Source organism: Caenorhabditis briggsae (genome assembly GCF_000004555.2).
Source record: "Caenorhabditis briggsae complete genome, chrIII, whole genome shotgun sequence".
Classification (NCBI taxonomy): domain Eukaryota; kingdom Metazoa; phylum Nematoda; class Chromadorea; order Rhabditida; family Rhabditidae; genus Caenorhabditis; species Caenorhabditis briggsae.
The window spans coordinates 2,792,139-2,802,172 of NC_013490.2; the positions used below are offsets into that span (position 1 = coordinate 2,792,139).

At 34.3% G+C, this 10,034-nt stretch overlaps 3 protein-coding genes across 3 annotated transcripts in view; all 3 read right to left on the minus strand.

Annotated features, from left to right (window-relative positions):
• Nucleotides 1-2,533, minus strand: part of CBG22471 — a gene marked incomplete at both ends in the record, with an annotated part of 7,477 nt that extends 4,944 nt beyond the window's left edge. The window contains 3 exons of the mRNA XM_002641014.1: nucleotides 181-489; nucleotides 1,215-1,487; nucleotides 2,396-2,533. Coding sequence (XP_002641060.1) covers nucleotides 181-489; nucleotides 1,215-1,487; nucleotides 2,396-2,533 — 720 coding nt within the window. The remainder of the gene's footprint in view (nucleotides 1-180; nucleotides 490-1,214; nucleotides 1,488-2,395) is intronic.
• Nucleotides 2,534-5,286: 2,753 nt separating this feature from the next.
• On the minus strand, nucleotides 5,287-7,145 carry CBG25825 (the record flags this gene model as incomplete). The annotated part of the gene is made up of 4 exons (XM_045243498.1): nucleotides 5,287-5,374; nucleotides 5,417-5,505; nucleotides 6,197-6,334; nucleotides 7,023-7,145. 4 exons carry the CDS (start codon nucleotides 7,143-7,145, stop codon nucleotides 5,287-5,289), a joined length of 438 nt encoding a protein of 145 aa, XP_045100519.1.
• A 1,196-nt stretch (nucleotides 7,146-8,341) lies between these two features.
• Nucleotides 8,342-9,412, minus strand: CBG25826 (the record flags this gene model as incomplete). The annotated part of the gene is made up of 3 exons (XM_045243499.1): nucleotides 8,342-8,515; nucleotides 9,221-9,299; nucleotides 9,378-9,412. 3 exons carry the CDS (start codon nucleotides 9,410-9,412, stop codon nucleotides 8,342-8,344), a joined length of 288 nt encoding a protein of 95 aa, XP_045100520.1.
• Nucleotides 9,413-10,034: the final 622 nt, after the last annotated feature.

Genomic DNA, 10,034 nt, shown 5'->3' on the forward strand with positions numbered 1-10,034 from the left:
CGCGTCGCGGTTGGTATATGGTCAAAATTCAAAATTGAGCTAGCCTGGTTGTGTTTAGGCTCATTTTGAAGCTCAAAATGCGGCAAATTGAAATAAATAGTTGTCAAACTTTTTGGAGCAAATCTGATCGAGTTAATGTAGATATAAAAATCTATTTTTCAGTTTCCCCAAAACCCTTACCTGTTCAAAGACATCATTCTCTCCAAACGAGTAAACTGGAACCAAATGTGCTCCAGTGAGCAATGCCTCTCTTACGAAACCCTTTCTGCTCATCAAAGTGAGCTCATGTTTTCCAGGATGAGCATCTAGGGACTCGGCGGCTCCGCCCACAACCAAAACTAGTGCTCTTCCCTGGTTTTTTGAACTCAAAATGTATTCCATTGACTCTTTAGAGCAATCGATACATCCAAAAAGCAACAGAATTTCTCTTCGAATCGGAATTTTGAAGTTTAGACCCAATGTGCATAGATTGAAGGTGATTCCAGGGTACTGTAATTAAAAAATTTGGATTACTGTAGCTCGGATAATTTCAAAAATAAAATTTTCAAAATCGCCATAAGATTTGGGAAGTTTTGATACCCATATTGGTAGGAATCCTTAAAATTCGATTTTTCGGGATACTGTAGTTTCGGAAGTACGCAAACACCGAATTCCTCTAAAATATAGCTAGGAATCCCGGCAAAACAGTTTCTAGACTAGAATTTGATGAGAAGTTCAAATTTTGCATCAAAAACCCTCTTAGATTTCGAATTTGAGTGGAAAATGGAATTTTGTCGTCAAATCTGACGTTTTGTACGCAAACACTTCTAACACTTTTTAGGTCACTTCAAAGGGATTTTTCTGAACTTTCACATTAAAACACCAGATTTGTCATGAAATTTCCGACTTTTTGATACCCATCTCGACGGGATTCCAAAAAGTTTGAGTTTCCGGGTTACTGTAATTTCGAAAGTACGCAAACACCGAATTTCTTCAAAATGGAGCTAGGAATTCTACCAAAAACGTTTCTAGGGTAGAATTCGGTGAGAATTTCAAGCTTCCTGTTAAAAACTATCTGGAATTCCGCGTTTTCGGTTAAAAAAACGGAATTTGTCGTCAAATCTGACGTTTTGTACGCAAACACCAAATTTGTTCAAAATGGAGCTAGAAACTCCAGGAAAAACGTTTCTAGGCTAGAATGTGATGAGAAATTTGAATTTCGTGTCAAAACTTACCATATCCATAATTCCTGACCCATTGGATGCAAAATTGACCCATCCGCCCATTGAAATGATACCATGTGGATGATAACCCAATATATAATTCTTCTTTGAGTCCAATGCGGCGGTTTTGTGAACTTTTGCTGGAAAATATCCACCGTACCACCGGTTGATTCTCCATTTTCGAATGAATTCGAATCCATAGCCCCCTTTTGATGGCGTATTTCTATCGTAATATGCCCATGCGGCATAAAGTAGAATGAGCAATGACCAGTGAAATGGGAAGAGCTAAAAATTGCATTTTTGGAGAAAAATTGAGGAAAATAATTTTTTTTTGCAAAATTTTGAATTCTAGTTTTTACTGAAATTGTCGAATCTAGGGTAGTTTTTGATACCAAATTCGAATTCCTCATCGGATTCTAGCTTAGAAACTTTTTTCTTGGAGTTCCTAGCTCCATTTTGAAGAAATTCGGTGTTTGCGTACTTTCGAAACTACAGTAACCCAAAAATCATTCTTGAAGGAATCCTATCGGAATGGGTATCAAAATGACGGAAATTCCGAAGCAAATCAAATTAATTAATTTTCAATATCAAAAAATGCCCCAGAAAGGACTAAAGTAGTGTTTGCGTACAAAACGTCAAATATGACGACAAATATGATTTTTCACTGAAACTACGAATCTGAGGTAGTATTTGACACACAATTCGAATGTCTCATCAAATTCTAGTCTGCAAAAGTTTTTCCTAGAGTTTCTAGCTCTATTCTTCGGAAATCCGGTGTTTGCGTACTTTTAAAACTACAGTAACCCGAATATTCTAATTTGAAGGAATCCTATCGATATGGGTACCAAAATTTCAGAAATTTTATGAGAAACTCAAAAATGTATGTTAAATGTCGTGAAAATTCCAGGATTTCGAAATATGGTCAAAACGTTTTTATATAGTCAGGATGTTTATATCTACAGTAACTCAATCAGTTTTGCTCCTAAAATTTTGAAAGTTACATTTTGGAATTTTCCACGCTGAGAGCTTCAAAACGAGTGAAATCATGACCTGCTTTCATTGAGTTTCAATTTTGGGACCCCCTATGCGTCTTTAAAGTCGTAAAATCAAAATGGGCGGAGCCTAGTCATGTCTATACTCATTTTGAAGCTCTAAACGCGGTCAATTTGAATTTCCAATTTTCAAAGTCCTACCATGAAAAATGGGACCGTCAGGAGCATATTTCCAATTGGATAGCAATAGATGGCATGGACCACCATGCCCAAATATGTCTTTTTTCGTTCCAACGACGAAAATGGGTCAATCCAATCGATTCCTAAAAATTTTGGCATTCTGAAAACCAAAAAAAATTAGGAACTTATTTTTAAAATTTATAAATAAATTTAAAAAAAAAGAAAATTGGAAAAAATTTTTTTTTTGAGAGTTCTAAAATGGAGGAAAAAGACTAAAAATCATGATAACTGATAAGAAATTTGTTGTTAAATCTCTAAAATTTAATGACAATTAGAAGAATTATCAGTTGATTTATCACCAAACTAGACAAAAATTGAAAAAAAAATTTAAAAAGTTTCAGATTTTTTCAAATTTTCAGCTTTCAAAAAAATTTTTAGACTAGAAATTGCTGAAAGACTAGGAAAACAAAAAAGATGGAAAGATAAAAATTCTAGAAGAGACGCAGAGAAAACCAAGAAAAGAGAGAACAGTGATCCTTTAAGTCAGACACTGGAGAGATAAGAAGATAAGAATCGGTGTAATATCATCAAAAGTGCGGACGGGAAATGTGTGTAGTCTATAGTGTAGTGTCTGATAGAATTTTTTAAAAAATTTTGGCGCTAAATTTGAAAAAAATCATTTTTTGAATTGTTTTGAAAACATATTTTTCATATTTTTTTCACATTTTTATGCATTTTATTATGAATAAAACTTTAAAAAAAAACATCAAAATTATTTTTTTAAAATTTTGGCCCAAGTGGAGTCGAACCCTGGTGTTGAGATCGCTAGTCGGCCCTGTTAGCCACTAGGCCATATTTGAAATTTTCCATTTCCCACGGAAACTTTGAGTCTGAAGTAGTTTTCGATGCGAAATTCGAATTTCTCATCATATTCTAGCCATTCCTAGAGTTCCTAGCTCCATTCTTCGGAAATTCGGTGTTTGCGTACTTTTGGAACTACAGTAGCCCGAAAAAAAGAATTTCACGGAATCCTATTGCTATGGGTATCAAAATGTCAGAAATTTCATATAAAATCCAGTTATTATGTTTTGAAAATCAAAAAATTGCGCTAGGCGTGGTGTTTGCGTACCAAACATTAGATTTGACGACAAATTCCGTTTTTCACTGAAAATTCTAAATCTGACACAGTTTTTGACACGAAATTCAAACTTCTCATCAAATTCCAGCTCAGAAATTTTCGTCTTGGAGTTCCTAGCTCCATTTTGAAGAAATTCGGTGTTTGCGTACTTTTGGAACTACAGTAACCCGAAAATTCAAATTTCACGGAATCCTATTGCTATAGGTATCAAAATGTCAAAAATTTCATATAAAATCCAGTTATTATGTTTTGAAAATCAAAAAATTGCGCTAGGCGTGGTGTTTGCGTACCAAACATTAGATTTGACGACAAATTCCGCTTTTCACTGAAAATTCTAAATCTGAGACAGTTTTTGACACGAAATTCAAACTTCTCATCAAATTCCAGCTCAGAAATTTTCGTCTTGGAGTTCCTAGCTCCATTTTGAAGAAATTCGGTGTTTGCGTACTTTTGGAACTACAGTAACCCGAAAATTCAAATTTCACGGAATCCTATTGCTATAGGTATCAAAATGTCAAAAATTTCATATAAAATCCAGTTATTATGTTTTGAAAATCAAAAAATTGCGCTAGGCGTGGTGTTTGCGTACCAAACATTAGATTTGACGACAAATTCCGCTTTTCACTGAAAATTCTAAATCTGAGACAGTTTTTGACACGAAATTCAAATTTCTCATCAAATTCTAGTCTAGAAATTTTTTGCTGTGGTTCTAGCTCCATTTTGAAGAAATTCGGTGTTTGCGTACCTTTGAAACTACAGTAGCCCGAAAAAACGAATTTCACGGAATCCTATTGCTATAGGTATCAAAATGTCAAAAATTTCATATAAAATCCAGTTATTATGTTTTGAAAATCAAAAAAATTGCGCTAGGCGTGGTGTTTGCGTACCAAACATTAGATTTGACGACAAATTCCGCTTTTCACTGAAAATTCTAAATCTGAGACAGTTTTTGACACGAAATTCAAATTTCTCATCAAATTCTAGTCTAGAAATTTTTTGCTGTGGTTCTAGCTCCATTTTGAAGAAATTCGGTGTTTGCGTACCTTTGAAACTACAGTAGCCCGAAAAAACGAATTTCACGGAATCCTATTGCTATAGGTATCAAAATGTCAAAAATTTCATATAAAATCCAGTTATTATGTTTTGAAAATCAACAAATTGCGCTAGGCGTGGTGTTTGCGTACCAAACATTAGATTTGACGACAAATTCCGCTTTTCACTGAAAATTCTAAATCTGAGACAGTTTTTGACACAAAATTCAAATTTCTCATCAAATTCTAGTCTAGAAATTTTTTGCTGTGGTTCTAGCTCCATTTTGAAGAAATTCGGTGTTTGCGTACCTTTGAAATACAGTAGCCCGAAAAAACGAATTTCACGGAATCCTATTGCTATAGGTATCAAAATGTCAAAAATTTCATATAAAATCCAGTTATTATGTTTTGAAAATCAAAAAATTGCGCTAGGCGTGGTGTTTGCGTACCAAACATTAGATTTGACGACAAATTCCGCTTTTCACTGAAAATTCTAAATCTGAGACAGTTTTTGACACGAAATTCAAATTTCTCATCAAATTCTAGTCTAGAAATTTTTTGCTGTGGTTCTAGCTCCATTTTGAAGAAATTCGGTGTTTGCGTACCTTTGAAACTACAGTAACCCGAAAATTCCAATTTAAAGGAATCCTATAGATATGGGTATCAAAATGTCGCAAATTTTATGGGAAGTCCGGAAATTTTAATTATCATTTATTGAAATCAAAAAAATAAAAATAAGAATCTCAAAATTCCAATTTGTGCTCTTTTTCGTCGATTTCCTCGAACAACGGGACCATTTCTCCATCCACCATCAATGTGTGATTACTGTATCTAGAAAATATTCAGAAATTCTTTTTAAAAAATCTTTCTTACTCCTTATCACTGGTGACAATTGCCGATGGAATTTTCATATTGGGATCCAATTCGAAATTTCGGATGGTCCCGGATTCGGTGAAATTGGTCTGAAACGAGTTTCAGGCTAAAAATTTGAATTCGCCACGTTGAGAGCTTCAAAACGAGCCCAAACACAACTGGAATCCTTCAGAATTGAGGCCAGAGACGCAGTGTGTCTCGTTTCTCTGCACTCTAGCTGTTTAAAACTACCGTAACTTTTTTAGTTGTTGCTGTATTTCAAGGAAAAAATGAGCAATCAATTTGTCTCGCGAAGCGCTTCAAAATGAGTATAAGGACTAGGCTCCGCCCATTTTGATTTTTTGACTTTAAAGGCGCATAGGGGTCCGAAATTTTCAAAGTCGGCGGAACCTAGTCGTGTTTATACTCATTTTAAAGCTCGCGCAATGAAAAATCAAACTATTAAACTTTCCTTGTGTTTGAAGCAAAATTGACTGAGTTACGGTGCTTTTAAAGGATTTGGGCGATTACTGTAGGGAGGGAATTTTCCTAAATGGGCGGAGCCTAGGCTTGCTTATACTCATTTTGAAGCCCTGGACATGAGAAATTTGAATTGTAAAGTTTCAAACTCTAAAACTCTAAATCCAAGAAGTTACAGTAATCTTACCGTACACTCCACCACACGTCCATTCGCCCAGAGTTCCATCGTCGACTTATATGAAAAAAAGATTTCCAGGGTCAAATTTTCTGTAATTTTCCGATTTTGGACTGACCTAACACGACTCGAATATCTACGCCCACGATTTTTGGTTTCCACGTGGCGAAATGATTACTGTACCATTTCGCATACTCCGAGAAGCGTTTTCCATTGACATACAGTATACATTCATGTATGGTAGCCGTACTGATTACAGTAATCAAACAATCAGCACTTTTTATCTGAAAATTTTAAAAATTCCTTTGAAATTAAAAAAAAAATACCTGGAAATGGTCTTTTCCAGACTTTCCAGAATACGAGGAGCGATGGAGGACCACCTGAAAACTGACTGTAACTCTTCAAATATTGATTGAAATTTGAAAATTTGAATTTTACTAGGTTTGCCTTGTTCAGAGCTTCAAAATGAGCATAAACAAGGCATGGTTTGGAAATTTTCGAATTTTGGGAAAAAATCTATAATCTACCGTATCTCGCTCAGTTTTACTCCAAACAAAACGAAAAGTTGATTTTTGAACTTTGTACGTTTTTAGCTTCAAAATGAGTACCCACAAGCATAGGTTGGATGAATTTCGAAATTTCAGACCCTTATGCGCCTTTAAAGTCGAAAAAAGTCTAAAAATCAAATTGGGCGGAGCCTAGTCATATTTATACTCATTTTGAAGCGTTTGATGAGACAAATCGATTGCAACTATTTTTAACAGAATCGGGCTCAAACTAAGAAAGTTACGGTAGTTTAAAGAAGGCTAGAGTGCAGAGAAGCGAGACACACTGCGTCTCTGACCTCAATTCTCATGGATTCAAGTCATGTTTATACTCATTTTGAAGCTCTCGACGCGCCAAACTCAAATTTCAAAAAATTTATCAGTTTAGAATTCTCAGAAAAAAGTTATAAGTCTTTAAAGGTTTTACCTTCCCATCCACATGGATTACTGTAGCCCCAACACCGACCAAATGCACGAATTTGATTTCATGAAGATTTTGAGCAATGGGAAGGTGCCACGTGGCACACAGGGAATGCGGAAAGTCTTCCATTTTTTATGCTGAGCAATAGAGCTGAGCAATGGGGGAAGGGGGGAAGAAAAAGAGAATTAGAGAAAAAGAAAAAGGGAAATCTCTATGGAAACTGATAAGAAATATTGAAAAAGCAGGAAAACGGAGCAAACAAAAATGGTGTGAATGTGTGTAGTTTGGTTTCGGGAGGAAAAATTAATTAAGAAGAAAAACAATTAGAAAGCTTTGGTATTTTAAAAAATTGAATTTTTCCATGAGAATCCAAGATCTGAAGTAGTTTTCAATGTCAAATTCAAATTTCCTATAGAATTCTAGCTTAGAATCGTTTTTCTTGGAGTTCCTAGCTCAATTTTGTAAAAATACGGTTTTTACGTACAAAACATCAAATTTGACGACAAATCTCAATTTTCACTAAAAATTTGAGTGCTGAGTTAGTTTTCGATGCGAAATTCGAATTTCTCATCAAATTCTAGGCCAGAAATCATTTTTCACGGGTTTTTAGCTCCATTTCGAAGAAATTCGGTGTTTACGTACATAACATCAAATTTGACGACAAATTCTGTTTTTCACTGAGAATTCTAATTCCAAAGCAATTTTCGATGTAAAATTCGAAATTCGCAGAAAATTCTAGTCTAGAAAATGTTTTTCTGGAGTTCCTAGCTCCATTTTGAAGAAATTCGGTGTTTGCGTACTTTTGAAACTACAGTAACCCGAAAATTCAAATTTCTCGGAATCTCATCGATATGGGTATCAAAATTTCGGAAATTTCATGGGGAATCTTATGGAAATTGTTATTTTCGATGAAAAAAATGTTTGGAGGGTGAAAAATCGAATTTATTGATAGAAATTTTCAAAAAAAAAGATGATGATAAATCATGGGGAATGTGTGGGTCCTTGGTGTATCTACATTCAAAAAATATAAGAAAATTGGGGGATTCGGGATCAAAATTCACAGAAAAAAGGAAAACTAGAAAAGGGGGCGGGGTGAAAATTGAGCACAAAAAATGAGCCAAAAATGAGCAATTTCGGATTTTTTGGCTGAAATTTTCAGCATTTCAGAGTCAAAATGACTCAAAAATGACGAATTCGACCTTAAAAATTAGCATTTTCAGCTTTGAATACCTCAAAATTGTGCTTTTTGGTGTCCAAATTGCTCAGCTAAAAATGGCTTAAAATTGATGAAAAATGGCTCAAAAACAGCGAAAAATCGATTTTATTTATTTTCTGAAATGAATCGATACAGTCTCTCCGTGCTTATTGGCTACCGTAGTCTTCGAACCGTCGGACGAGTGAAGGGTGACGATTGGAATGTGATTCTTCTTGTTCTTCGTTCCATTTGGGAACATATTCTTGGCGTCGGCGATGAGCAATGAGCCGATGTTGGCTATTGGCTGGAAATTTGGAATTAAAAAAAAATTGTTTCCAATTTTTGAAATTTTCAGAATTTCCCACTCTCAATATGTTATTTTTAATTCCAAATTCGAATTCCTTGTCAAATTCTGCTTCAGAAACTTTTTACTTTGGGTTCCTAGCTCTATTTTGAAGAAATTCGGTGTTTGCGTACTTTCGAAACTACAGTAACCCGAAAAAACGAATTTCAAGGAATCCCATTGATATGTGTATCAAAATGTCGCAAAATTCAGGAAAAAAATCTACTTCAAATGCTTTAAAAATCGAAAAATGCTCAAAAATAGCCTAAAGATGGTGTATGCGTACAAAACGTCAGATTTGACGACAACTTCCGTTTTTCAGGAAAATTTGAAATCTGAGGTAGTTTTCGAGGCGAAATTCGAATTTCTCATCAAATTTTAGTCTAGAATCGTTTTTCCTGGGATTCCTAGCTTCATTTTGAAGAAATTCGGTGTTTGCGTACTTTCAAAACTACAGTAACCCGAAAATTCAAATTTAAAAGAGCCCTATCGATATGGGTATCAAAATGTCGTAAATTTCATAGCGAATCTCATTAAAATTGCATTTTTCCGCTAAAAAAAGTGGTAGCTTATTTTTTATCGATTTTTAGACAACAAAAACCGACGAAAAAAAAATCGATTTTCAGTCAATTTTTCATTGATTTATCGATTTTTTAGTACTCATACTTTGATGTCTCCCGTCGTGTACATCGGCACACCATTCCGATCGGCAATCGCAATTCCAGACGCTCCAGTGTTGGAAATTCTGAAAAATCGATAGTTTATCTATTTTTTGGCTGAAAATTTGAGAATTTTCAGCCAAAAATCAATAATAATCGCGTACGCCGTCGCCACATTGTTCACCAGCTTTGCCTCCATGTTTTCGAGAATTTTCGGGATTTTTTTTGCGCTGAAAATATCGATTTTCAGCTGATTTTTTTAGATTAAAAAATCGATAATTTTTTCTGATTTTCATGTGATTTTTATGTTGAAAATCGATTTTTTTCAAAGTCAAAAATATATGGAAAAAATGGCTCAAAAACCACCACCAAGAGAAGAACACCTCCAAAAAATTCAAGAAAAAAACCCGGGAAAATCCAAAAATTTGAAATTTTCAGAACTCAAAAAATTTAAATAAATAAACTTAATTACAGCTGAAAAAGAGAATAATCCAGAAAAAAAATCACATTTTTCGTTTTTCTGGAAAAAATTCTTTGGCTGAAAATTGCGATTTTTTTAAGCGGAAAATTTGAATTTTCGCGAGTTTTTTACTCAAAAATCGAATTTTAGAGTGAAAATTTAAGCTTTTCAACCTGAAATATCCAGAAATTCGCATTTTTAGCCAAAATTCGGAATTTTTTATATCAAAATGTTGCGATTTTTGCCAAAAGTTGCACATTTTCAGCCAAAAAACTCTCAAAAACTCGGAGATTTTAAGATTTTCAGCTCAAAAATTAGAATTTAAAGCCAAAATTTGAGATTTTCAGCTCGAAAAAGAGAT